This window comes from Sciurus vulgaris, assembly GCF_902686455.1.
Source record: "Sciurus vulgaris genome assembly, chromosome: X".
Classification (NCBI taxonomy): Eukaryota; Metazoa; Chordata; class Mammalia; order Rodentia; family Sciuridae; genus Sciurus; species Sciurus vulgaris.
Window position 1 is genome coordinate 95553668 of NC_136471.1, and position 27742 is coordinate 95581409.

General features: G+C 45.5%; 2 protein-coding genes across 11 annotated transcripts; both read right to left on the reverse strand.

Annotated features, from left to right (window-relative positions):
• Window positions 1-8060: 8060 nt before the first annotated feature.
• Window positions 8061-15292, reverse strand: EBP (EBP cholestenol delta-isomerase). Its single transcript, XM_079123470.1, has 5 exons — window positions 14871-15292; window positions 13522-13884; window positions 9933-9969; window positions 9674-9804; window positions 8061-8549 (listed from the first exon to the last, which is right to left on the reverse strand). Exons 2-5 carry the CDS (start codon window positions 13820-13822, stop codon window positions 8326-8328), a joined length of 693 nt encoding a protein of 230 aa, XP_078979596.1. The 5' UTR covers window positions 13823-13884; window positions 14871-15292; the 3' UTR covers window positions 8061-8325.
• Window positions 15293-15988: 696 nt separating this feature from the next.
• On the reverse strand, window positions 15989-27641 carry PORCN (porcupine O-acyltransferase). 10 transcript variants are annotated; one of them, XM_079123938.1, is made up of 16 exons: window positions 27502-27641; window positions 26675-26847; window positions 25100-25292; window positions 24665-24708; window positions 24131-24312; window positions 23920-24050; window positions 23785-23802; window positions 22647-22661; window positions 22423-22548; window positions 22164-22264; window positions 20892-20968; window positions 20738-20801; window positions 20549-20634; window positions 19436-19504; window positions 19198-19308; window positions 15990-16387 (listed from the first exon to the last, which is right to left on the reverse strand). In XM_079123938.1, exons 2-16 carry the CDS (start codon window positions 26808-26810, stop codon window positions 16286-16288), a joined length of 1455 nt encoding a protein of 484 aa, XP_078980064.1. In that variant the 5' UTR covers window positions 26811-26847; window positions 27502-27641; the 3' UTR covers window positions 15990-16285. The 10 variants fall into 10 exon arrangements, with proteins under 10 accessions (XP_078980061.1, XP_078980064.1, XP_078980055.1 ...); XM_079123935.1 differs by lacking the exon at window positions 27502-27641 and having other exon boundaries at window positions 15989-16387; window positions 25100-25221; window positions 26675-26809; XM_079123929.1 differs by lacking the exon at window positions 22647-22661 and having other exon boundaries at window positions 27502-27634.
• Between the last annotated feature and the right edge of the window lie 101 nt (window positions 27642-27742).

The following is a 27742-nucleotide window of genomic DNA, read 5'->3' on the forward strand; positions in this document are numbered from 1 at the left end:
GATGGCTGGACTTCAGCTAATGCAATGTGGTATGGATAGGCTAACTTTTATTTATTTATTTTTTAGTCTAACTTTTTTTGAGGGGGTACAGGAGTGCTTACTCACTGAACCACTTCCCCAACCCTTTTAATATTTTATTTAGAGACAGGGTCTTGCTAAATTGCTTAGAGCCTCACTAAATTACCGGGGCTGTCATTGAACTCATGATCATCCTCCCTCAGCCTGCTGAGTGGCTGGGATTACAGGCATCCACCACCACACCTGCACACCTGGCTTCTTTTCTTTTTTCTTTTCTTTTCTTTTTTTTTTTTTTTTTTTTTTTTTGGTGCTGGGGATTGAACCCAGGGCCTGATACATGCTAGGCTAGCACTTTACCACTGAGCTATGTCCCCAGCCCCATGCTGAATTTGCTGATGAAAACAAGTTGAACAGCCTGCCTCTCATTTCAGCTATCATAGTGTGGGATGAGGAAACCCTTGGCCCCAAGCTGGGAGTTGATCCTGAGGTCATGGAGTACAGCTTTTAGACAGAGGTATGGTCAGATGCTCCAGTCTTTATTTTTGTATTTATTTTTGTAAATATTTTAACTGTAGGTGGACACAATGTTATTTTATTTATTTTTTAATGTGGTGCTGAGAATCGAATGCTAGGCAAGTGCTCTACCACTGAGCCACAACCCCAGCCCACTCCAGTGTTGATACTGCAGAAAAATTTGGACAGAAAGATACTGGAAGCAAGGAGATCAAAAAGGAGTCCCTTGTCATAGTCCTGAGGAGAACTTTCTCTTTTATTTGTTTATTCATTCTTCAATTCAACAAATACAAACTATATGCTAAACCATCTACATATATCAATTCATTTAAACTGTATTAAAAAACGTATGAGGTAATCATCATTATTAGTAGTTGTATTTTATATACAAAAACATCGAAAGCCAGGGAAAAACAATCTCAAAATCAAAGGGTAGTAAGTTGCACAGATAATAGTAATGCAATGAACAGAAAGTTGGGCTATGCCTGGTAAATTTGAGGCACAGCAAGGTCAGCATGAATTTATATAGAGTAAACAATAGAGTGATAGTATATTAGATGAGGAAGTAAATGAGTTCAGATTATGCAGGGATTTGTCCTTAATAATGAGTCATTTCTCCAAAGCTATACTATAGGCCTGAAGAGAGTCAGGGTTTGAATTGAAGTCCTGCTTTACACAGGTCACCTGAAACCAGTATTCAAGAATGTGTGATTTTATTATTCATTCTTTGTCATCTCTTCAAAATTCCTCAAGCAATCAATTGCTCAAGGATAGAGTATGGAATAAGGGATGGGGTCTTCAGAGTGAGTGAGGAAGAGTTCCATAGGGTGAGGGTGGGGTATCTATGGAGTGAATAATAGGTAATCTGTAGGGAGAATGATGGGAGATTTGTAGGGGGAATGAAGGGACTCTGGGTGTGTAAAAGGTGGTCTGTAGGGTAAGTAACAGGGGCCTGTGGGGGTGATTAGTGGCATCTGTTGGTGAGTAATGGGTTATATACCATGAATGGTGAATGATAAGAGGCCTGTGGGATGAGTGATGGAATCTGAAGGTTGAATGGTGGGGTGGTCTGTGATATGAGATATGGGTTCTGCAAGATGAATTATGGGGCCAGGCATGGTGGCTCATGCTGTAATCCCAGTGATTTGGGAGACTGAGGAAGGAGGATCACAAGTTTCAACCAGCCTCAGCAAAGTAGTGAGGCCCTAAGCAACTTAGTGACATCCTGTCTCAAAATAAAAAGGGCTTGAGATGTAGCTCAGTGGTAAAGTGCCCTGGTTTCAATCCCTGATACCTGCCCAAAAATGATGAGTTATGGAGAGTCTATAGGGTGATTGATAAGGGATCTGGAGGATGAGTGATGTCACTGTGATGTCAGTGATGGGGTTGGTAAAGTGAGTGATAGCAGTTTATGCAGTAACATATTGTTTTCTGTGTGAGTGTAGGAGACTTTAGGGTGAGTGATAGGGGACTATGGGTTGAGTGATGGTGTACAGGGTAACTGATAGGGAATATGGTGCATGAATGATGGAGGTCTATGGGGTCAGCTGTTGGGAATGTGGTGTGGATCATGGTCAGAGGGGCTGTGGAGTGAATGATAGGGTGTTTGTGGGATGATTTATCAGGAGTCAAAAGGCTGAATTCTGGGGGGCAAGTGAGGTGTGGGATGTGGCACCCAGGAGATCTGTGGGGAGTCAGTGATAAAGAATATTATGGACTTAATTGTGTACCCTCCAAAGTAAATTCTTATGTTGAAACACTACCATCCAAAGTGCTTGTATTTGAGATAGAATCTTTAAGAAGGTAATTAAAGTTAAATGAGGTCATAATGGCAGGGCACTAGTCCAATACAACTAGTGTTCTTTTTCTTTTTCCATTTAAAATATACTGTTGCAGGGTGCAGTGGCACATGCCTGTAATCCCAGCAACTTCAGAGGCTGAGGCAAGAGGATTGCAAATTGGAGGCTAGCCTCAGCAACTTAGGCCCTAAGCAACATGGTGAGACCCTGTCTCAAAATAAAAAATAAAAAGGGCTGGGCATAAAGAATAATAAAATTATGGCATTTGCAGGCAAATGGGTGAAATTGGAGAATATCATGCTAAGTGAGATAAGCCAATCTCAAAAAACCAAAGGACGAATGATCTCGCTGATAAGCGGATGATGACACATAATGGGGGGTGGGAGGGGGGCAAGAATGGAGGAAGGAGGGACTGTATAGAGGGAAAAGAGTGGTGGGAGGGGTGGGGGGGAAGGAAAAAATAACAGAATGAATCAAACACCATTACCCTATGTAAATGGATGATTACACAAATGGTATGCCTTTACTTCATGTATAAACAGAAACAACATGTATCCCATTCATTTACAATAAAAATAAATTTAAAAAAGGGCTGGGGATGTAATGAAAAAATGTATATTGTTTATTGATGGTTAGTTGTGCATCCACCACTACAATCGAATTTTCTTTCTTTTCTTCCTTCCTTCCTTTCTTTCTTTCACCAGGGATTGAACCCAGGGGCGATTAACCACTACCACATCCCAGTCCCCCTTTTTCTCTTTTATTTTGAGACAGGGTCATGCTAAGTTGCTTGAGGCCTCGCTAAATTGCTGAGGCTGGCTTTGAACTTGCAATCCTCCTATTTCAGCCTCCCTAGTTGTTAGAATTACAGGTGTGCACCACTGTGCCCAGCTACAGTCTCAATTTCAAACATTTTTATCACCCCAAAAATAAATCTATAACCACCAGTCCCTTTCTATTCTCCCTGCCTCCACCCAACCCCGTCTAGCCCTAGGCGACCATTAATAATCTACTTTCTGTCTCTATAAATGTGCCTACCTATTCTATACAGGAATTTTTTTTCAGGGTACTGGGGAATTGAACCCAGGAGCACTCAACCACTGAGCCACATCCCAGTCTTTTTTTTGTTTGTTTGTTATTTCCGCAATCCCACAGTGCTGGGGACTCGAATCTGGGCCTCCAGCATGGGAGTCAGGCACTGTACGTGATGGGCTATATCGCCAGCACCCAGTCTTTTTTTTTTTTTTAATTTAGAGAGGGGTCTCACTGAGTTGCTTAGGGCCTCACTAATTTGCTGAGGCTGCCTTTGAATTCAAGGTCCTCCTGCCTCAGCCTCCCAAGCTGCTGGGATTACAGGCATGTGCCACTGTGCCTGGCAGGACTAGTGTTCTTATAAAAGAGGAGACAGCAGAGGTGTAAGCACACAGAGAAAAGGCCATATGAGGACACCACAGGAAAGCAGCCATCTACAAGCAAGAGAGAAACCAAACCTGATGACACCTTAATCTTGGAACTTCAAGTCTCCAGAACTGTAAGAAAATAAATTTCTGTTAAGCCACCTGGTCTTTGGCATTGTGTTATGGAAGCACCAGCTGACTAAGACAGGACTTTATTGGGAAGTTAGAGGGGTGAACACAGAGGGGTGTTATGAGTTGAATTACATTCTTGAAAAATTAAGTTGATATTGAAGCCCTACACCCAAGTACCTCAAAATGTGACTATATTTGGAGATAGGGCTTTTAAAGAGGTGATTAAGTTAAAATGACAATGGTAGGGTGGGCCCCAACCCAACTGGACTATTATCCCTAGAGGAAGAGGGTAGGATAAAAACATGAACAGGCAGAGGGAAGAATCCATAGAGACACAGTAATAAAGTGGCTATCTACCAGCCAAGGAGAAAGCTCTTATGAGAAATTAAATGTGTTGACACCTTGAACTTGGAACTTCTAATCTCCAGACTGTGATAAAATAAATCTCTGAACCAGGCATGGTGATGCACACTTGCAAACCCAGCAAAGAGGCTGAGGTAGGAGGATACCAAGTTCAAGACCAGGCTCAGCAACTTATGAAGGCCCTGAGCAACTAAGTGAAACCCTGTCTCAAAATAAAAAATAAAAAGGGATGGTGATGTTGCTCACAGGTTAAGTGTCCTGCGTTCAATCCCCAGTACCTAAATAAATAAATGGATAAATAAATAAATATAATTTCTGGGGTGGAGATGTAGCACAGTGGTACAGTGCCTGACTAGTATGTGTGATCCCCAGCACTACAATAAATAAAATAAAACAAAGTTGACGCTCACTTAAAAAAATAAATAAGCTAGGCATGTAATCTCAGTGACTCAGGAGGCTGAGTTGGGGAATTGCAAATTCAATACCATACTCAGCAATTTAGCAAGGCCCTAAGTAACTAAGCAACTTAGTGGAGATAAAAGAGTCTGGGGATGTAGTTCAGTGGTAAAGTACCCCTGGGTTCAATTTCTAGTACCAAAAAATAAAATAAATAAATAAATAAATAAATAAATAAATAAATAAATAAATAAATTTCTGTTGTTTCAGCCACCTGCTCTGTGGCATTTTTGTTATGACAGCCCTAGTAAACTAATATACATTTTGGTACTGGGAAGTGTGGTGCCCATATAATATACATAAATGTAACTTTGGAACTGGGTAGAGGTTTGAAGAGTTGAGGTACATGCTAGAAAAAGCCTTGATTATGCCAGGCATGGTGGTGCATGGTGTAATCCCAGCTTCTCTGCAGGCTGAGACAGTGGGATTGCAAGTTCAAGGCCAGTCTGGGTAATTTAGTGAGACCCTGTTTTAAAATAAAAAATAAAAAAGGAGCCTGGCATGGTGGCGGTGGTGCGCACCTGTAATCTCAGCGATTTGGAATGCTGAGACAGGAAGATGGCAAGTTTGAGGCCAGCCTCAGCAATTTAGTGAGGCCCTGAACAACCTAGCAACATCCTGTCTCAAAATAAAAAGGGTTGGGGTTGTGGCTCAGTGCTAAAGTGCCCCTGAGTTAAATCCCAACACATAGAACCCCCCCCACCAAAAAAAAAAAAAAAGAAATGAAGAGACTAGAGTTCTGGAGTTCTACCGTTCCACTAGATGTGGATACAGCAAGAAGGTGCCACCTGAGGAAGTGGGCCCTCACCAGAAACTGAATATATCTGTGCCAACCTCAAGAACTGTGATAAGTAAATTTGTTGTTTATAAGCTTCCCAGTGTATGGTATTATTTTCTGCCTTGAATAGACTATTCAAGAAATATGGATATTTAGAGCTCGGGATGTAGATCAGTAGTACAACGCTTTTCTAGCATGTATGAAGTCCTGGGTTCTAATCCCACTACTGCAAAACAAAACAAAAATGAAATGCAGATGTTAAAAGTGCTTCTGGTAAGGCCTCAGATAACAAGGAACATGTTATTGGGAACTGGAAGGAAGGCAAAAACTTGGTTGAATTTGTTTTAATGTTTTGCGAAAGATAAAAACTTGTAATGAACTTGGATATTTAGCTGAGGAGATTTTTTTTTTAAACTGGGAATTGAACCCAGGGTGCTTAACTTCTGAGCTATATCCCCAGCCTCCTTTTTTGATTTTTTTTTTCATTTTTGAGACAGGATCTTGCTATGTTGCTTCAGGCCTCACTAATTTGCTGAGACTGACCTTGACTTTCCAATTCACCTTCCTCAGCCTCCTGAGTAGCTGGGATTACAGGAATGTGCCACAGTGCCTGGCAGCTGATATTTCTAAGCAAAGTATTAAGCTGTATCCTGGTTTCTCCTTGCTACTTATAGAAAAAGAGGGATGGGATGAATCAATTGAAAAATGAAGTGTTAGGCTGGGTACAGTGACACACACCTGTCATCTCAGCTACTTGGGAAGCTGAGGCAGGAGAATCATAAGTTCAAGGCCAGCCTGGGCAACTTAGTGAGACCCTGCTTCAAAATAAAAAGGGCTGGGGATGTATTTCAGTGGTGGAGCAGCCTTGAGTTCAATCCCTAGTACAGAAAAAAAGAAAAGTAAAGGAAGGGTTAGGCAGGAAAGAACAAAAATGTGAATATTCATAAAATTCTCAGCCTATCCAATATTACAAAATCAAAAAGTGTTCAGGAGAAAACATCATGGGTGCAGCTGGAAAATTACTCCATAAAGAAATCATGAGGGCTGGGGAGATAGCTCAGTCGGTAGAGTGTTTGCCTTGCAAGCATAAGGCCCTGGGTTCGATCCCCAGCACCAAAAAAAAAAAAAAAAAAAAAAGAAATCATGAGTGTGTTGCACTGATCTAATTTGCCGTCTCAGCAGAAGCCAAGAATAAAGATGGGGCAATACCAGCAGAAACACTGGGGCAGCTGGGACTAAAGGGAATAGAGATGGGACAAAAAGAAGGCAGGGTGTTTGACTTCTAAGATTCTACAGGACAAAACAATAGAAATTTCTGACTGTAAACATATATTACCCTTCAGAAAAAGGGAGGAGTGATCCCAACAGTAATACTGCGCCCTCCTCAATTCTGGAGGGCAGGGCCACCAATTTGGTTGTAGTGCATCAGGCATACAGGGCAACATTGCTGCCCCAGGTGGCCCAGAAGGTGTGGACCCCACCCTGGTGAGCCAGAGGACAGAGTATCCAGCCAAAGAGGATTACTCTTAAGCCTTAAAATCTAATGGAATTTGCCTTGTTAGGGTTTGGATTTACTTGGGACCTGTGATCTCATTCTTCTTACCAATTTCTTCTTTTGGGAGTGGGAGTATCTATCTTATACCTGTCCTACCATTTCATTTTGGAAACAGCAAACTGATCTGGTTTCACAGGTTCTCAGCTAGAAGAATTTTTGCCTTAGGATGAGTCATACCTCTGGTCTCACCCATGCTTGATTTAGATGATATTTAGGTGAGACTTGGGATTTAAAGTTAATGCAGGGGTTGGGGGTGTAACTCAGTGGTAGAGCACTTGCCTAGCATGTGCAAAGCCCTGGGTTCCATTCCCAGCATCCCCTCACCCCCCAAAATAGTCAATGCCATAATGGGCAAAGAGTTTTGGACTGCTTGGATATGGGCGAATGTAATTTATATGCAAGAAGGACATGAATTTGGGGAGAACAGAGATCAGAATGTTATAGACTGAACCATGTCCTCCTCAGATTTACATGTTGAAGCCCTAAACTCCAGTACCTCAGAATGTGACTGTATTTGGAGATAAGGCTTTTAATTTAGAGGAGGCTGTTAGGGTGGCCAATCCAATCTCACTGGTTCCTAAGATGAAGTGTGGACACACATACAGACACCAGGAGCTTGAGTGCACAGAGAAAAGACCATGTGGGGACATAGAAGTCAACCACCTGCAAGCCAAGAAGAGCTCTCAGAAGAAATCAACCCTATCGACACCTTGACTAGCTCCAGAAGTGAGAAAATAAATTTCTGTTGTTTAAGCCACCCAGTCTGTGGCATTATGTTATGGAGGTTCAGGCTGATTAGCAGAAGAGACTATGGAATTGGTGATGGGGTCTATGGGGTGAGTGATGGGGTGTCTTAATGGGGGGAGTCCACGTAGTGAGTTATGGGGTCTTTAGGATGAATGATGGGAGTATGTGAGGTCAGTGCTGGGAATTTGTGAAGTCGGAGATGGGAGGTCGATGTGATGATGATGAGGGTCTGCAGATGAGTGAGTAAAGGAGAGATTAGTCATAGGGCATTTCTAGGGTTAGTAATTAAAGATCTCTCAGTATTCAAGTTAAGATCTTTTATTTCCTGATTTTAAAAATTGCCACCATCATGAACCTCCTGCCTTATGTCTTGTTCCCAATGGCTCCTGGCAGTAGTTCTATACAGTCCCTATCTTTCTCATCTCTGGCCCTTTTTGTGGCCACCCATCAGTCTGAGTGTCACATATCAATAAGCTTTTCCCTTCCAACCTGTGGGAGTAGGAATGGACTCTTAAGGTGGGTAGAGAACACCTCATCAGTCAGTGTTCCAGACCAGTTCCCTGCTTGTTAGTTCTGCTTGCTCTTGCCTTTTGTGACTTTGCTGTCCACTGTTCTCTGGGCATGAGTGATCTGCTTCACGGAATCCAGCACGAAGACTGCAGGTAGCACTAGCCACAGGGCATTCATGAAGACGAAGTAAAACCAGAAATAGAGCGGGTGGCCGAATTCCCCATGCTGGAATCCGTCACGGTGCTCTGTCAGGAAGTATAGTACATCCCCGTAGATCTGGCCTGTGGGAGGCAGGAGGGGAAAGGAGCAGCCGCTGTGAGGAAGAGGAGGCCAACCCAGACTCTCTTCCAAGGTATTTCCCAAGTCATCCTTTAAGGTCTCAGAGCTAGGATCCTAAACTCAGATAGCTAAGAATTCTGAAATCATAGAACTAAAAATTTGAGAAATGGAAAAATGAAAATTCTAGACATCAGAGCATTTAGAACATTTTGGCAGCTCTGGGGATTGAACCCAGGGGTACTCTACCACTGAGCTATATCCCCAGTCCATTTTTTATAATTATTTTGAGACAGGGTCTGGTTAAGTTATCCAGTCTGGTCTCAAATTTTTGATCCTCCTGTCTTAGCCTCCCAGGTGGCCGGGATCACAGGTGTGTACCATTGTGCCCAACTAGCACTGAGAATTTCTGAACTCAGGAGAGCTTATATCTCCAGAATTGAAGGAAGTTCAAAATCCTAAAATTCAAGACAGCTTAGATTCCAGGGCTAAAGAGAACTCATATATCCAGAATTAAAGAAAGCTAACAATTTAAGAATACAAGAAGACTAGCTGGGCACGGTGGTGCATGCCTGCAATCCCAGAGGCTCGGGAGGCTGAAGCAGGAGGATCACAAGTTCAAAGCCAGTCTCAGCAACTTAGTGAGGCCCTAGCACCTTGGTGAGATCCTGTCTCTCAACAAAATACAAAAAGGTGCTGGGGATGTGGCTCAGTGGTTAAGTGACCCTGGGTTAAATCCCTGGTACCAAAAAACAAAGAAACAAAACAAAAACAAAAGCAATAAAACCCCCCAAAAACTAACCAACCAACAAAGAAACAAACAAAAAACAATAACAAGGAGACTCAATCTTAGATAAGAGAACTCAGAATCCTGATCCTGGAGGATCCAGGGGCTTCTTGAAAGCATAGGATAACACATATAACTTTCACAGGGGACTCTGTGATGTAGGAAGAAGAGAAATTGAGTTGCAAGCTCAGAGGGGGGAATGGTTGTTTCAGTACTTCAGGGAGCTGGTCACTCAGGCTTACTTGCTTCTGGATGGACATAATCAAGAAAGATAACTACCCACAGGGGTACACCTATGTCTGTGGATTCCCCCACCAATCCCTCTAGTGCCCAATGCCTCACCCACAGAGACCACGAGCTGTAGAACAAAGCGGAGGGGTTGCTGGCGGAGAAAGGCAATCACTACCCATAGGCTGAGTGGTCCCCACAGGCAAGCCGTGATGGTTTCCATACACACAGTGAAGTTGTCACCACTGCAGGAGAAAGGATGGAGGGACATTGGAATTAGTGTGATCTGTGCACAGGGCACTCTATTAAAGCTCTCTGACTCACCACCACCCCAAATCAATGCAGGGTTCTACTGACAGAGGCAAACACTTACATGATGTATCGGCTGTCTCCCTTGGCATACTCTTTCCCTGAAGAAAAGAAAGAGGCAGATGAAGAATTAAGGAAGAAAAAGAACTTCCCTTTGTGAGAGCTGTGGGCCCCTATAAGTTGGCAGACTTCATAACCTCTCCGTGCCTCAGTTTCCTCATCTGTGAAATGGGGTAGCAGTTTGGATTCTAAAGTTTAATAATGTGTATATTGTTTCCATCATGTACAATAAGAATGGGAAGGTATTCTCCATGTATGTATATGTCAAAATACAACCTACTGTCATGTATAACTAAAAAGAACAAATAAAAATTTTTTAAAAATAATGTGTGTGTCTGACATAGAACAGTGTTGCTGTGACTGTTTGCTACTCAAGAAGGTTTGGCCAGGCATGGTAGCCCACACCTGTATTCCCAGCTGCTAGGGACACTGAAGCAGGAAGATCAAAAGTTGAAAGCTACGCTGGGGTAACTTTTCAAGACCCTGTCTCAAAATTTAAAAAAAGCAAAATAAGTAAAAGGTAGCTTTAAGGTATAAGTAGCATCTCTGGGTTTAATCCCTAGAACCAAAAAAAAAAAAAAAAAAAAAAAAAAGAAAGAAAGCATTGTGGCATAAAAGGAGGCAGATGTAGATAGATGAGTGAGTGAGTGGGGGCTGGGATGTAGTTCAGCGGTAGAGCAATTGCTTAGCATGCACAAAACCCTGGGTTCAATCCCCAGCACTGCCAAAAATAAAATGATGATGGAGTGAGTGAAACAGTCAATGAGAGAGGCATAGAGTGTGCAAGAGAGAGCACATATGCAGGTCAACAGATGAGTGAATGAAAGAATGAACAGAGAATAAGAAAAAGATTACCTGGGCTAGGGTTGTAGCTCAGTAGTAGATGCTTACCTCGCATGTGCAAGGTCTTGGGTTCCATCCCCAAGCACAGAGAAAAGCAAAAAAAAAAAAAAAAAAAAAAAAAAAACCAAAAAAAAAAAAAACAAAAAACCCCAAACTCAGAACTGCCTAATGTAAAAATAGGTAGGAGACCTGAAAACGTTCTTCACAAAAGAGGATTTCCAAATGGTCAATAAACATGAAAGGTGGTCAAACATTTTTTTGTTGTTTACAGTAATAGAGATTGAACCCAGGGGTGCTCTACCTTTGAACTACACTCCTAGCCCTTTTATTTATTTTGTTTTTGATGGCAATTGAACCCAGGGGTGCTTAAACACTGACCTACATCCCTAGACTCCCAGTTTGTTTTTTTGGTACTGGGGATTGAACCAAGGGGTGCTTAACCACTGAGTCATATCCCCAGCCCTTTTTTATATTTTATTTAGAGATAGGGCCTCGCTGAGTTGCTTAAGGCCTCATTAATTTGCTGAGTCTGGCTTTGAACTTATAATCCTCCTGCTTCAGCCTCCCAAACTGCTGGGATTATAGGCATGTGCCACTCCACCTGGTTTCCTCAGTCCTTTTTATTTTTATTTTGACACAGGGTCTTGCTAAATTGTTAAGGCTGGCTTCAAACTTGTAATAATCCTACCTCAGCCTCCAGAATCACTAGGACTACAGGTATGTGCCACAGTGTCCAGCTACAAGGTTCTCAAACTTTCATTAGTTATTAAGGAAAAACAAATTAAAATCATAATGAGTTATCATTCACATTCATTAGAATAACTAAAATTTCAGAAATATCTGACAATAACAAATGTGGTGAGGATGTGAGGAACTAGAACTGTCCTAGTCTGCTGGTCAGAATGGATCATGGTACAACCATTTTGTTTTTGGTACCAGGGATTGAATCCATGGGCACTTAAACACTGAGCCACATCCCCAACCCTTTTTTATATTTTATTTAGAGACAGGATCTCGCTGAGTTACTTAGGGCCTTCCTAAGTTGCTGAGGCTGGCCTTGAACTTGAGATCCTCCTGCCTCAGCCTTCTGAGCCACTGGGATTACAGGCATGCACCACTGTGCCAGAAAGGTACAACCATTTTTGAAAATAGTTTAGTAGTTTGTCCCCCACCCCCAGTGCTGGGGATGGAACCCAGGGTCTCAAATATGCTAGGCAAGCACACTACCATTTAGCTGCATGCCCAGCCCCTGGTAGTTTTTCATAAAGTTATATATACACCTACCACAATTATGGTCCAGCCATTGTACTTCTACATATTTACCCAAAGAAATGAAAGTAGTTTGGTCAACACAAAGACATGTATTAGAATGTTCATAGTAGCTTTATTCATGAGACCAGAAAGGAATATTGTCAAGACAGCAGGTTAGAGGGAAATGCATTGTATTGACAGTGCAAATCAAATAAATTTGTTACATCTATGCTTTGAAAGCTCTTTATGAGCCTGGTGTGGTGGCATATGCCTGTAATCCCTGCAGCTCAGGAGGCTGAGGCAGGAGGATCACAAGTTCAAAGTCAGCCTCAACAAAAGCGAGACACTAAGCAACTCAGTGAGACACTGTCTTTAAATAAAAGACAAAATAGGGCTGGGGGATGTAGCTTAGTGGTTGAGTGTCCCTGAGTTCAATTCTGTGGTACCCCAAAAAACAAACAAACAAACAAATCTCTTTATGATAAGGAGTAACCTCAGTTTATTTAATTTATTTGTTTTTGGTACTAGGTATTGAAGCCAGAGGTGCTTAATCACTGAGTCACATCCCTAGCCCTTTGTATTTTGAGACAGGGTCTCAGTAAGTTGCCTAGGACCTTGCTAAATTGCTGAGGCTGGAGATCTTCCTGCCTTAGTTTCCTGAGTCCCGGGATTATAGGCACAAGCCACCATGTCTGGCTAGAATTGGCCTCATTTAAAAAAGCAAAGTTCAATGGGGCACAGTGGTCCATATCTGTAATCCCGTGACTTGGAGACTGAGGCAGGAGGATCACAAGATCACAAGTTCAAGGCCAGCCTGGGCAACTTAGCAAGACCCTCTCTTCAATAAAAGAAAAAATAAAAAGGTCTGGGGATATTGCTCAGTGGTAGAATGCCCCTGGATTCAATCCCCACTATCACACACACAAACACACACACACAAAAATCAAAGTTCAGAAGTATATATAGCTTGTTACAATTTACATAAAAAGGTAATGATAATAAAAATAATAGTAAATAATTGCCACTATTCCAAATCCCTTACATATAGTTGGATAATTACTATTATCCCCCTTTTACAATTGAGCAAACTGAGGCCTATGTGTAAATAAACTCAGGAAGGGAAAATAAACAATGTGTGTGTGTGTGTGTGTGTGTGTGTGTGTGTGTGTGTGTGTGTTCGGGATTGAACCCAGGGCCTTGCACATACTAAAGTACACACACTTTATTTTTCTCTCTTCATCCTGCTGAGCTACACCCCCAGACCCAGAAACAATTACTAATAGCACCTAAGAGATTTGGGGGAAACCTGGTGGAGAGAAGGCATATTTTCACTGCATACTTATTTAAATGGCTTTGTTTCTTGACCCATGACTTTTGAAATACAAAAGTTTTATAAACTTTTTTAAATAAATTAATTGAAGAAGTTGTGGGTGGGTAAACATCTAAGCCAATCCCTGCCCAGGAAGTTCCCTCCCATAGCACAAGAACTCAGGACTCACAGAGTTGGGATAAGAAGGCTTGATCTCCAAGGAGGATCTTGTGGTAGAGAACGAACCAACCTTCAATCACCAGATGAATGAATGCACACACTGCAAACCAGCACAGGGACAGTCGCCTCCAAGTCCCCAGTGGGGCAACTGCAGCACGCCCTGACAATAGCCATGTGGTCACAACTAGGACCCCAGAGACGGAGAACAGGCCAGCCAGGATATGCCAGGTGGGGAGATCATTAGGCACAAAGTTGTCCAGCCTCAGGTGCCGAGGCCAGTATGGGTGGAAGGGGCCTGTGTTGGTGGCCATGTTTCTGTGGGCTAATAGCCACGTGTGGATCAACAGGGAGGAGAAAAAAGGAACAGAAAGACCTGGGCAAATAAAAAGCAGAATGAGATAATTAAATTAAATCCAAATAATTTATTACTACAAGAAATGTAAATAGATGAATTTACCAGTTAATGGACTGACTGTAAAACTGGATTATAAATAATCTAATTTTATAGATAAACAATAATGAAATTGCCTACTGTTTTAAGAACATGACTATAATAAGGCCACAGAAAGACTGAAAGCTCCTTCCAGCCCTCTGGGAGCTCCAGTAATTGGAAACAGGTCTCTGGCTTAGCCCTCAGGGGTCACAATCTTGTTAAGGACACACAGGAACAAGGCCCTTACTGGTCCCAGCCCTCATTGATCACAGTCTAGAGGAGGTGACAGGTACCAGATCTGGTCCCAGTCTTCAGGGGTCACAATTTGGGAACCCAGGAGCGCTTAATCACATCCCCAACCCTTTCTTTTATTGAGATAGGGTATCGATAAATTGCTGAAGCTAGCCTCGAACTTGCAATCCTCCTGTCTCAACCTCCTGAGTCGCTGGGATTAAAAGCATGCAGCACTCGCCCAGTAGGGCTAACAGTTTAACGGCAAGACACAGGACCCAGGCCAGGGTCAATTGCAGGGACCAATGTTTGCACCACTGAATGGAAAGCTATTTCCTCCCGCCGGAGTCCTGGAAACCTCGGGCATGGGATTTAAGGCCCAGCGTTTGAAAGCTAGAGCCTGCAGGAAACAGCTGCCAACCTGCGCTACAGTAAGGGGAGGCTGGGGTCTCCCGGGCGGTGCTAAAGAGGAAAAGGGGAGTCAAACACAGAGACCACCAATCAGAACCAGAACCCACCAGTCCAGCTGCCTAACAAGAAGGCGGGCCTTCCGTCGTCCAGACAACCGCGGGGAGCCAGGGGTCCCGCGCAGGCGCAAGGGTGGGGAGTAAGAGGCTGCGAGGCAGGCGGAGGGCGGGCCATCAGGTGGTGGAGAGCTAGGGGATGGAGTGGAGAGTCGGGCGGAGAGCACTCACCGAAGCCGCGCGATTGCAGCAGCTAGCAGCCGTTTCCCACAGGCTCCCGATCTCTCTAGGCTGACTTTCGCTTGATACCATCCTAGTTCGGGCCCATCCCCTCACGGCTCCCCCGCCTAAAGGAGCAGGCCAATGGAGAAGCGGGGAAGGCGCCTCCCAACCAATAGGAGATCTCCGTGTGCTGCAGGTCCCATCCTCGCGCGTGGTGCCATTTTCGCTGTTGGCTGAGACCAAGTCAGGAGTGGGGTGGAGGCAGGGACCGGCAAAGGTTGGTGGGCGTTTTCCACCGGTAACCAATCTGCAACGATTCTTGGTTTCAATTTCCCAGATCCCTCATCAATCGCAGCGGAGATAATTTAGATGTACAAACTCCACGTTTGCTGGAGGGACAGCGTTGCATTTTCCTCTCACCTCTGCCTTTGTTTTTACAGACAACCAATCAGTTCCCAGACCAACCCTCAATACTAATGCAAGGAAACTATAATATGACAGGCAGATCACATCATGCACACTGCAACCTCCCCTCCCCGCCCCGGTCTTCTACTCTCATAACTCCTCAGTCCTAATAGCAGCAGTGATCCTCACCTCTACCGACTTCAAGTCAGAAGAGCCAATTGGAATCCAGTCCTCTCAGTCCTGCTGGCCAATTGGCATTGAGACTCTCAACTGTGCCAATTCTAAAAAGCCAACCAGAATGAAATAATGCTAAACCTGGGCACCCAAACCGAGCTACCAGTCACAATTCAGATCCATCCAATTAGAACCCTCAACCTTCAGTCCTAGGGACCAATAAGCGTCAACCCTTCATCTGTCAAGTGTTCCCTCCCGTCTGTCCCAGAGCAACCAATCAGAATAGGGATCCATGTTTTCTGGCCAATTAGTATCAGACCTCCCCTATATTCAGCTATAAAATCTGTACCCAGTCCACTCAAGTCAAGCAGGACAAGGACACTGCCATCCTCGAACCCATCATCCAATTCCAAACAACGAACCAATCACAAACTGCTCCCTCAACATGGTCTCCCGTTTCCAAACCTTTATCTGAACTGTACCCCCATTCCTCACATTTCTATTCGCATCTGATCAGTGAAGAAAGAGCCTATTGTGTATTTCTACTTTTATTTGACAATAACAAACTGTATATAAAAAGGGAGAAGGCAGGCAGGGAGGCACTGCATTCCCCCCTCTCTGCTTCCCCATATATCCCCCACCCCTAGGCCCCAGCAGAGAGCACCCCCTTTCCCCCTCGTGGTGGGGTGGGGATTGACAGGCATGGAAATATGTGTGCCCACGTGTAGGGGTGTGTGGGTGGTGTCATGAATGGAGAGGGGTCAAGGAGTAGGGCCTTCTCTCACCCCCCATCAGAGCTGACACCCTGAGGAGGAGTCTTGAGGGGGCTATAAGGGCCATATGCCTCAGCCTATGAGACGGTAGAAGATCCAGCATCCAAAAGTGACCCAGTGACTGGCCCAGCTGAGCTCTGACCACTTGTGGACAGTGTATGCCATGCCGTAGCCCTGTGGGAGAGAAATAGGTGATGGTTCTATTCAACAAGGACAAAAAGGGGCTCAGGAAAATCCGTCCTTTACCCAAGAACGTTCTGTGACTCCATGGTATCCCTAGGTGATATAAGGACCTTGGTATATACATATGAAAGGTTACCAGGTATAGTTTTTGTTTTCTTACTTTAAAATCATTTTAAGGGGCTGAGGGTACAGTTCAGTGGTAGACTGTATGGTTAGCATTCATAATGCCCTGGGTTTGGTCCGCAGAAGCACTCAAAAATATTTTTTTAAAATGAGACAATGCAATTCTATTCTCTGACCCATATTCTCCCTAATATGTAAAGAGCTGCTAGAAATAATTTTGGGGTGGGGGATGGAGATTGGAATTAGCACTCGACCACTGAGCCACATCCCCAGCCTTATTTTTGTATTTTATTTAGAGACAGGGTCTGAGTTGCTTAGTGCCTCCCTTTTGCTGAGGCTGGCTTTGAACTTGCAATCCTCCTGCCTCAGCCTCCTGAGCCGCTGGGATTACAGGTATGCGCCACCACACCTGGCAAAATATTTTTTTTAAATGATGAAAATTATCAAAGGAGGTGTGAAGGCCATTTTCAGTAAAGGAAAAACAAATGACTCTTAAGCATATGAAAAAATGCTCAGCTTCACTCATAATCTTACTCCTAACTGGCAAACATATCCAAAATGTCTGAGAGGCAGTCTGTTGGTGGGGCAACAGGTGCACTCACACATTGCTGGTGAGAACACAAAAAGTTAACTTCTCCATTGACACTCTGTGGAATAGATCCTAAAGAGATCTGTCTGCATCTGTGTAATTCCAAATGGGTACAAGAGCTCTTGCTGCAGTGTCATTTGCAACAGGAAAGGACGGGAAATCACCAAGTGTCCATCAATTAGGAACATATTAAATTGTGTCACATCCCCACAATAGAAATAAAAATGAATGAGGACACTATGTACTTATGTGGAAGATTTTCAAAAATTGCAGAACAGTGTGATTCATGTGTTATGTGTAGGAAAACAGGGAGGGTGATAATTAATACATATTTCTATATTTGCTTGATATGCTTGAATTTTGGAATGATATTTTTATAAAAATAAAAGTAATTACTTGTAAGAGGGCAAGGGATAGAGCATGGGAGCAAGACTTTTCCCTGTAAATATATTTAATATTTCTTTTATTTTTCCAATGCAGGAGATAGAACCTAGGGCCTTACCTAGAGAAGACAATCATTCTACCACTGAGATACACCTCTACCCCTAAAATATTGACTTGTTTTTTGTAGGGGTGGTTCCTGGGTTTCAACTCAGGGGCATGTTATCACTGAGCTACATTCTAGCCTTTTTAAAAAAATTAAGTTACTTAGGACCTTGATAATTTGCTGAGACTGCTCTGGAATTTATAATCCTCCTGCTGCACAGTCCTAAAATACTGTAACGAAAATAAAACAAAAAATTTATTAAAAAAAACAAAGAATAGAAAGGAAGCCAAACTAAGACTTTGCACACTCAGACTGAATAAAAATTAAAAATTTCCTAATGAGGAAAAAATAAAGTTTTATTTCCTGTTAAAAATTTAAATAAGCACCAAAATCTGGATTCTGCAAGAGTCACTTGAATAAACACTACTTTAAAAATTGTTCTCAATTTTTAATATTTTTTTAGTTGTAGATGGACACTATATTTATTCATTTATTTTTATGTGGTACTGAGGATCAAACCCAGTGCCCAAGCACTCTACCACTAAGCCATAGACACAGCCCTATTCTCAATTTTTTTTAATGTTTTGTTTCAGTTGTAGGTGGACACAATACCATTATTTTTTATGTGGTGCTGAGGATCGAACTCAGGGCCTCACACATGCTAGGAGAGTGCTCTACCACTGAGTCACAACCCCAGCCTGTTCTCAATTTTTTTTTAAATTTTTTTTTTTTGGAGTTGTAGATGGGCAGCATGCCTTTATTTTATTCATTTATTTATATGTGGTGCTGAGAATCACACCCAGTGCCTCACACATGCTAGGCAAGTGCTCTACCACTGAGCCACGACCCCAGGCCCCTGTTCTCAATTTTGAAAGGAGTAATATCTGGAATTTGCACACTCAACATTAACTAAAATAGTGTAAAAATTTTAATATTATTCTTTTGAGACAGAGTTTCACTACGTTGCCCAAATTGGCTCCTAAATTCCTGGGCTCAATGAGCCTCTCCAGTAGCTGAGGCTACAGGCATGTACCACTATGCCCAGCAAACAAAATTTTTAAGGAACAGAATTTGGAGGTTGCACACTCAACCTGAGTAAAATATAATACTTTTTAAAAAGTTAAATAAGCCAGGCGCACTGGCTCTTGCCTGTAATCCCAGCAACTCCGGGGACTGAGGTAGTAGGATCGCAAGTTTGAGGACAGCCTCAGCAACTTAGTGAGACAGTGTCTCAAAATAAAAATAAAAAGGACTGGGGATGCAGCTCAGTGGTCGAGCATCCCTGGTTCATTCCCCATTACCACAAAAAGAAAATAAAAGTAAAACGAAACAGTGAAACCTGGATTTTGCACTCTCTCTCTCTATGAAATGAATTTTATAAGGAAAGTAAGTATACACATTTTGCACCCTTCACTCAGAGAAAAGAGCTGACAGTGTGGCTCAATCCGTGGGACAAATGGAAGGGTGGAACAAACTGTGCTTGTTGCAGAAGCTAAGAAACATGACCTGCAGAGCTCATGCCTTGCTTCCCTACTCTGTCCATGAACAGGAAGTCCCATCCCTGATTCACAGCCACCCCCACCACAAAGGGCCCCACCTCACCTGCTCCTCTGTGGTGTCGTCCACATCAACATCAAACAAGGAACCCAGGTAGGCCAGGTGGAAGATGGCTAGGGCCCCAAAGAGCAAGTTTAAGGCTCGCACCCCCAGGCCCTGTGGGGGACAAATGGATACACTTGGCAGCTGGACCTGCTCACTGTCCCCCACCTCCACCTGTGCAGGAAAGCCCAGGGGGACACACAAGGCACTGTGAGTCCCGGGAAGGAAGATGTCCAGGTACCCCAAGATAGGAAAGAGATGGTTCAGGGGGCCTCTTATGGGAGCTCAGAAGTATCCAAGGATGAGGGTGCTGTTAACCATGAGAGCATCCAGGTTGGGGGAGATGCGAGCCTTTAGCCAGAGGAGCAAAAATGGTGGGACTTTGAACTGGGGGTTTATGGTGATGAACATTGGTACCAGGTGGGAGACGAATGGGAGTTGTCTGTATTTCTTCTGGCAAACAGAATGAAAACAACAACAGAACAAAAACGAATCCCGCCATAACCTAGAGGGCCCATATTTTCCCCAACCCCATCCTCCTCATTTTGCTCAAGACACCCTGACCTTCTCACTGTTTGTCAATGATTCCAGGCCCACTCCCATGTTCAGGCCTTTTACACTGGGTCTTTCCATTACCTGGAATGCTTCCCTCCCTCGCCTCCTTCACTTAAAACTCAAAAGTCACCACACCCAGGGGGACTCCCCTGACCCTATTTAAAATGGAAACCACCCCCCATATTTCCCATCCCCTCTTCCTTACATTTAGTACTACTTGTACCCTGACAAACTTTTTTTTTTTTTTGGTACTGGGGATTGAACCCAGGGGTACTTTCCCACTGAGTCATATCCCCAGCCCTTTTCATTTATTTTTGAGACAGGATCTCACTAAGTTGCTTAGGGCCTCACTAAGTTGCAGAGCATATCTTCAAACTTGTGATCCTTCTGCCTCAGCCTCCCAAGTTGCTGGGATTACAGGCATGCCCACCACGCATGGCCCCTGACAAACTATTAGACTTCATTGACATTTTTATTTTACTGTCTCCCCTGTTAACATGTTTGTCCCAAAGGGCCAGGACTTTGGTCTCCTTTGTTCACTACTGCATCTCCAGCATTTAGAACTAGCATGTGCTCAATAAATGTTCCTTGGAGGAATGAATGCCAGGTGCGTATACAGCAGGTGTTCAATAAATGCCTGTTAGAGAAACAGATGCCAGTGAATAAAGGTGAGGTTATGGGGATGGCTCCAGGACGAGAATAGTAGGCTGGGTATTCTGAGACAGGTACAAGATGGAGACATAAGTGACATTTCTGGGGGGAAGCATTGGGCATAAGATTGCCCAGGCTGAACCCTCACCAAGCGATGCCGGTGTGAACAGTCAGGCAAACACCGCTTGGACAGGACGCAGGCACTGAGGATCCGAGCCAGGCGCTTCCGGAGGACTGGGATAGTGCAAAAGATAAGGGGTCAGTTTAGCCTCAGGCGACAGTGGCTCCAGACTCCTACCAACATTCCATCTGTCTGCTGACTAGGCCCTATACTCACCATGCTCCACGTAAGTGATAAATGCCAGAGATAGGAGTACCGCAGCCAGGTGGAAGCTGAAGCCCTGGGGACCCAAGGGCAGTGAGGTAAGTGAGGAAGAGACTCTACCACCCCCACCATGCATCCCCCCACCATCCTGTTCTGCCCTGCTCACGTGCAGGAGGGCACTGGCTGCATAAGTGACCAGCACAGCTGAGAAAGTTCCCAGACGGAGAGCATTCTTGAAAACATCTGGCAGGGAGAGATGTGGGTTAAGGCTCTTTGGAGAGTCCCTCTGCCCTTCCTCGAGAGCCCTGATCCCCACCATCTATTGGGACCCCAGAATAAAATCCTTAAGATGGCCTCCTCCTTCAAATGTCTAAAACCTAGCTCCTGATCTTCCCTTCCAACATGTTTATCCCATGGTCTTCCCAAGTTCAATGTCAATTTCACCCTTCCAGGTCCTCAGGGCAAAAACCCTTGAAATCACCTTCCATCTGCTCTTCCCCACTCCCAGAATTTAGCAAATCCTGTTAGTTCCTCCTTCAGAATGTATCCAGAATCTGATCTCTTCTCTCTTCTCCGTGTGCCCTGTTGCCATTGCCCGCCACTATTGCTGGCCTGTGTTGCTAACAGTGGCAGGAACCTAACACATTGCCCATGGCCCTCTTCTATGCAGAGCCCTGCCCTTGACTGCCTCAAAAAGTCAAAGTCCCCCTCCATGGGTCACATGTCTTACCATCGGCCTCCTCATTCACTCTGCTTACCCTAATAACCTCTTTTTGTTTCTTTTCAATGCTAGGACTCAAACCCGGACCCTCACACACACTAAGCAGAAGTTCTACCACTGAGCCACATTCCTAGCACCCTGCCCTAATGACCTTGCTATTACTCACACACCAAGCTGCCTCAGGGCCTTTGCACTTTCTGTTTCCTCCATCTGTCACACACTTCCCCCATATATCTGCATTCCTTGCGCCATCACCTTCCTCAGGTCTTTGTTCAAATGTCCTAATGCCCTGTCCTCATTCAGAGTTGCCCTGGCTAATTTATTTTAAATTAAAACATAGCTCCCTACTCTTGTAACCTGGATTTCCTTTACCTGCCTTATTGTTTCTTTTTATTAGAGCACTTATCACCACCTAATCTATTTGTGTTTTTTTTTCTCTTCTATAGTATCTGCTCTCCTTGTAAATGCCAGTTATACCAGGACAAGGATTTATGTGATTTTTTTTTTTTTGTAGTGTTGGGGATTGAACCCAGGACCTGGGTATGCTAGGTAAATGCTCTACAACTGAGCTACACACCAGTCCCTTTGTGACTTTTTGTTGTCCCTGCCGTATCTTCAGTGCCCACACACAGTAGTTGCTCAGTAAATATTTGTTGCATAAATGTGCGAAAGGGCCAGGGTTACCAACTCCCCTGGAGTGGTGACTTGATGACTCACAATTATTTAGCCAGTAAGACATGGGCAGGTTCCAGCTTGTGACAACTTCCACCATTGACCGGGGCAGTTCCACATTCAGTGGCTTGGATACCGTTAGGTCCCTGTAGGCAAAAGACACATGCAGATCCAGTTGGACTCTGTCCATCTGGTTGCTACACATTTGTCTTGGCTCTTCCCTCCCCTGGGAGTACCCTCCCTCCTCCCTGCAGCTCGTCTAGGCAGCACCATGTAGGAGAAGGGGCACCCGTGCCCTCCCCACCATTCAAGGTGATCCTTTTCCTCCGTGAAGCCAGCCCCTGCCAACGTGGCCGTGGCCTCCGATAGAAAGCCCACAAAATAGTTGCTGAAGTGGAAGGAGACAGCACTCTCGTAGGCTCTCAGCCACCTGGGAAGAAAGAGGCAGGGGAGAGAGGCATCATGCCCAGGCCCTGCCAGGACACCCCACCACGTGATAGCATCCCCACCCCTGCTCTGTGGACTCACCTTACCATGGTGCCCCTAGGGCCCCCAGGGGTCAGGAAGGGAGCAGAGGAGAAAGAAAAGAAAGTCAGAGAGGCCCCAAAGGTTGGCCTGAGATGTTCACAGACAAAACAGAAATGCAGTGGCAAAAGAGGCAGACACACAGACACACTGTCAGGCAGCTGTTTTAATGCAACTTAAACGGATACGTGACCTGGCCTATGATATGGCATGGATCTGCACCCTTAAACAGTCACACTGCCAGACACAAATGTTATCAGACTTTCAGCCTTGTAGAGACCATAAAACAGTCAAAAAAATCCCTTAGTGAGTTGCAGAGACTGTCAACTGTTCCATTATGCACACATAAACACACTGGCAGTTTCACAATCAGATGGTCAAGCATCCTGCGCTGGAAAAAGAACAGGCTCTGAAATCTGTCCTGGGATTAATGCTTGGCTGCTTAGCTGGGTGACACTGGTCAAGTGACTTTTTTAAGACTCATCAGCATCAGACATAATTAGCAGCCAGTGAATGGGGGAGGGAGTCATAATCAGATAGCAGATCCGGTCCTGCACAAACCAGAGGCAGACAGTGGATCATATGTACACGCGCAGGCTCATCCCTGGTCATGACCTCTCAGCTGGACTATATCAAGCAGTCAGAGAAGGCAGACACAAAGGCAGGATCAATCACAGGCAGGCACATAGCACACTACAGTCAGATCAGAGGTCAGCAGGAATCATCAACTTCGATTTACCCTATTCAATGACAGTCACACACTCTGTCATAGACAATGGTACAGCTAGTCATACTCAGGGGATCAGTGGCAATAGGCAAACAACCTATACATCCCCCTAGCTGGAGTCACAGACAGGTTAGTCACCAACCAGTACAAACTTGTCACTCCCCATTATAGCCATGTAACTTCCTTTGAATGGTGAAAGAACTAAACAGATGGACAGTCAGACAGAGTATGTGTCAGAGTGTCAGTCATACACCGAGTCATAGAGTCAATCTTGGTCAAATGGACAGTTATAGATGGATATCCAATCTCTGACTAGTCATGAGGTACACAGTCAGATAGATTCCAACTTCTGGCCTAAGCCCTGCCCCCATCCCTAGTCAGCCTCCCTCACCCTCAGCACCTGCCCTCATTTACCTGGCTTTGCGTTTCTTGCTGTAGTAACAGAAGACAGACAGAGTAGTATTAAGAGACAGGATCAGAGGTGGGGAGACCCCAGGCCCCTACCCAACCCCCTCACTGCTGGGCAGGGGTCTCAAAGATTATACTCACTTGCGAAGGAGGCGGTCACCATCGAGGGGGATGAAATAGGGGAAGAGGTAGGGGCCCACACAAGTGGACAGTACAAGGCACAGCAGGGCCAGCGCCAGGCTGCGGGCCACCTTCTGCAGCCATCGGCGGCTCTGTGGGGATCAAGGCTTTGTAAGCACTGCCCAGTGATGGCTCCCACAGTCCCTGCCCACCTGTCCTCCCAGGACCTCACCAGTGGGCGGCCTTGAACAGCCTGTAGGTAGCTGTGGAAGGATATCCAGGGCCCAAAGACGATGGTGCCCACGAAGTAGAGGTAGCCCATGAACTCCACAGGCGAGGGCACTGCACCCACCTCGCCCCGGTCCAGATCGAAGCCCAGAGACACTGCCTTCATGGCCACAATCATCTGGGCCCCTATGTGTGGGGCCCATGGTCAAGTGGATGGGCAAGAGAGCAGGTCAGCATGGAGGGATAGGGCACACCAGGTGAGAGGAAAAGGGGGTACAAGGATGGGTATGTGGGCACTGGGCCAAACAGGCAGTGGGCCCAGGACAGGCAGACACCCTTACTCAAGAGCATCATATACATGAGATGACCCAGCAGATTCTCCAGGAAAACATGGTAGAAAGAGACACAGACACAAGGGGACCATGAGGCATACATTATGGGGCAGTGGGCAGGGGAGAAAAGTGGAGGTGAAGAGACCCAGAGTGGGGACAGTTAGGAGACATGGAGGGGACAGGAGGGCTGGGGCAGGGCTACCTACCTCGCATCTTGTGCCATGTCACCGTGTCCACCATGTGCATCTCACTGAAGAAAAAAAGGCGCTAGTCTTGGCCCCAAAACCCCTATGGCCTCTGATACCACGGGGGTGGGGGGTACCAAGGTGCTAAGAGGGTTCTGCTTTCCCCTGTTCTGCACAACCTCATGGAAGGAAAATTCTCCTAGCTCCCTCCTCCGGGGGAAGCCCATACCCAACCCGACCTGCACAACTTTATGAAAAGACATGTCTCCCAGGAACGTTTCTCCAGGAATACTCCACACCCTCCCTGTTTGGTGCCTCCTCATAGAATGATTCTCCAAGACCCCCTTCTTTCCTTTCAAAATCTCATGCCCTCCCCATCTTGGACAACTTCATCAGATGCCTGGGGACTCGCCTGCCCTCTGCCAACCAGGTGAGGATGAGGATGCACACCCATACCCCATGAGTAGGTAGATGAGGATGGTGACCGAGAGGAAGACGCCACGATGGGAAGAGTGTCGGCAGAGGAACAACACGAGGTAGCACAGGAGGCTGAGCAGCACGACCCAAACCATGTGCAGCTGGAAGAAGTGGTAGAGGCTGAAGAACCCGCCTGCCACGGTGCTTGCATGCTTCAGGTAGGATGGCAACCCTTCGGGGGAGAGGGAGAAAGAACAAGAGAAAAAGGGAGAAAGAGGGAGAGAAGGAGGGAGGGAGAGAAAGAACAAGAAAGGGAAGGTTGGTGGATTGGTAGGGAGGGGAGAAGGACCTGGGCAGAGGACAAAGCCTGGGTAAAGGCCTAGAGGTTGGAATGTGGTAGGATTGGAGAAAGCCCAAGGCTGATATTGAAGAGCTAGAGAGGGTGGCAAGGGCTGGGTTTAAAGAAAAGAAACCTCTATCAAGGACATTTGGGTGACGGAGAAGAAATTCGAATATCAGTTTATGTTGGGTAATATTGTTGTTGGGGGTAATGGTTGAGGCTGTGGTTTGGGAGAGGATATTCTTGTTCTTGGGGGCTACACATGAAGGATTTGGGGGTGAAGTGTCATGATATAAGCAAGTTATTCAAGTGATGCAGGAAGAGGATAGATGAATGGATGGACAGAAGAGAGAAAGATAGTTTGAGGGAGCTAATGGGGCAAAAGGTTAACAGTTGGAGAATCTGGTGATATATGAATAGTTCATTGCACTGTATTCATTGTACTATTGGAATATACATTGTACTATAGTTCATTGTACTATTCCAACTTCTTAGTAGCTTTGAAATATGTCTAAATAATAAAACTAGGAGGGCTGGGATGTAGCTCAGTGATAAGAGAGCCTATCTAGCATGTGCAAGGCCCTGGGTTCCAACTCCAGCACCACAACAATATTAACAATAATAATAAATCTTGGGGAATTAACACATCCATTTAAAATAAAAAGATAAAAGAATGAGACAACCCTTTGAATCTCAGATTTCCAAAAATATCTCTGTATCCTATAGGAACCTTGGGACTTGGAACCTTATCATTTGGATACAGGCCTGCTAGGATTTTGGAGACATTCCAGAATTCTAGAATCCAGAAATCTCATCATGTCCTGATTATAGAAATCCAGAATGCCAACATTTCAGAAGCCTAGAATGTGAGGATTTCAACTTATCAAAACCTCCACACCCTGTAAATATGGTATTTTGGGATTCCATAACCCTACAACATCAGCATTCCAGAATTTTATAATCTTGAGATGTAGACATTTCAGGATCCCAAGATCCAAGAACCTCAGTTTTCTAGAATCCCGGAATGCAGGAATACTGAAGGGCATGGCTTGGTATAATAGGATGTGGTTTGGCCTAGTGTGGCTTGAGGTGGCTGGGCTGAGTAGGATGTGGTTGGTGGAATGGGGAATGGCCTGGTGGAATGTGATGGGGCTAGACATGTTGGGACCTAGTTTGGCATGGCTGGATGTGGCAGAATAAGGTGTGGCTTATGGACAAATGTGGCAGATATGATATTATCTGGTGTTGTGGCACACAGTATGGCAGGCACTTACCAAGCCTCCAGAGGAGGCGGCAGGCGAGGCAGATGGCAAGAAGCAGCCAGATCTGGTCAAGGCCCTGCTGGACAGTAGGCAGGAGACAGCCCTGCAGTAGCTGCTGGAAAAATTCCTGGCGGCTGAAGGTGGCCATTGTAGACCCCCACGGATGGATAGACAGATGGATAGGTCTGCCAAGGGGGAACACAGAGGGAGTAGGATGTCCATGGGGTCGCCCATGTTCAAGGGATGGACTTGAGCACTTTTGGGGGCTGTGGACTCTACAGCTGGTATTGGGAGCCTGGGAGAGGATGTGAACATCAGGTACATCAGATTGAGCCACCAACTGTGTGCTGGGGGTGAGTGTTCTGAATGCATACACACAGCTGTGACCTGCGGTGAATGAAGGACCTGTGTGTCTTGAATGCTCTGAACTGTCCGGTCTGAGGTGGTGATTGAATGATGTGCATTATAGGCCCATACATCAAATGGGGCGGGGGGGTAGGGGGGTTCTTGGTTTCCAAGGTAGAGTCGCTCTGTGTGGAGAGCAGAGAGGGGGATTCTGTGACACTTTGGGGCCGTGTGCATCTCTCCTTGTATGGATGGGGGGGTGTCCTGTATCCTCCGCGCGCCCCATCTCACCCCCACCCGGTGAAAGGCCGCCAACAAAGCCCTTCCCAGGTTCAGGGACTGCAGGGAGGTGGAGGTGTTGGCAGGGGACACAGCAGAAGGGGAAGTCGGAAAGGTGATGCGGAGGGGGTCCCAGGACATGCGCTACAGATCTCGCGGTGAGGCCGGATCAGGATGGGAGCAGGAGATCCACACGCACACTACTAGCAACCTACCTGGCAGAAAGGAAGCCGTGGTCCTGGGGGCCGGGGACGCGCCGCCGCTGCCACCGTCGCCTCCTCCTCCGGGCAGCCTTCCCCGCAGGCCGCAAGGCCAGGACCAGCAGCGGCTCCCAGGGCGGCGCGGCAGAGCGGGCCCTTTAAATCCCGGGGCGGGCCGGCCGCCAGGATCAGCCAATCGGACAGCAGGAGCGGGGCGGGGATCAGGAGGAGGGAGCGGGAGGATCAAGTGAAGGAG

Coding starts and splice junctions, on each gene's coding strand:
- EBP (XM_079123470.1), bottom strand. CDS start 13,822: ATGGCCACCAACACAGGCCCCTTCCACCCATACTGGCCTCGGCACCTG. Junction 9,805..9,932: donor GGAGACAGCCGATACATCAT/GTAAGTGTTTGC, acceptor TTTCTCCTGCAG/TGGTGACAACTTCACTGTGT. Junction 8,550..9,673: donor ACAGCTCGTGGTCTCTGTGG/GTGAGGCATTGG, acceptor TGCCTCCCACAG/GCCAGATCTACGGGGATGTA.
- PORCN (XM_079123938.1), bottom strand. CDS start 26,810: ATGGCCACCTTCAGCCGCCAGGAATTTTTCCAGCAGCTACTGCAGGGC. Junction 20,969..22,163: donor GTCTTACTGGCTAAATAATT/GTGAGTCATCAA, acceptor TCTCCCTGCCAG/ATGTTTTCAAGAATGCTCTC. Junction 20,802..20,891: donor CAGCCAGTGCCCTCCTGCAC/GTGAGCAGGGCA, acceptor TTGGGTCCCCAG/GGCTTCAGCTTCCACCTGGC.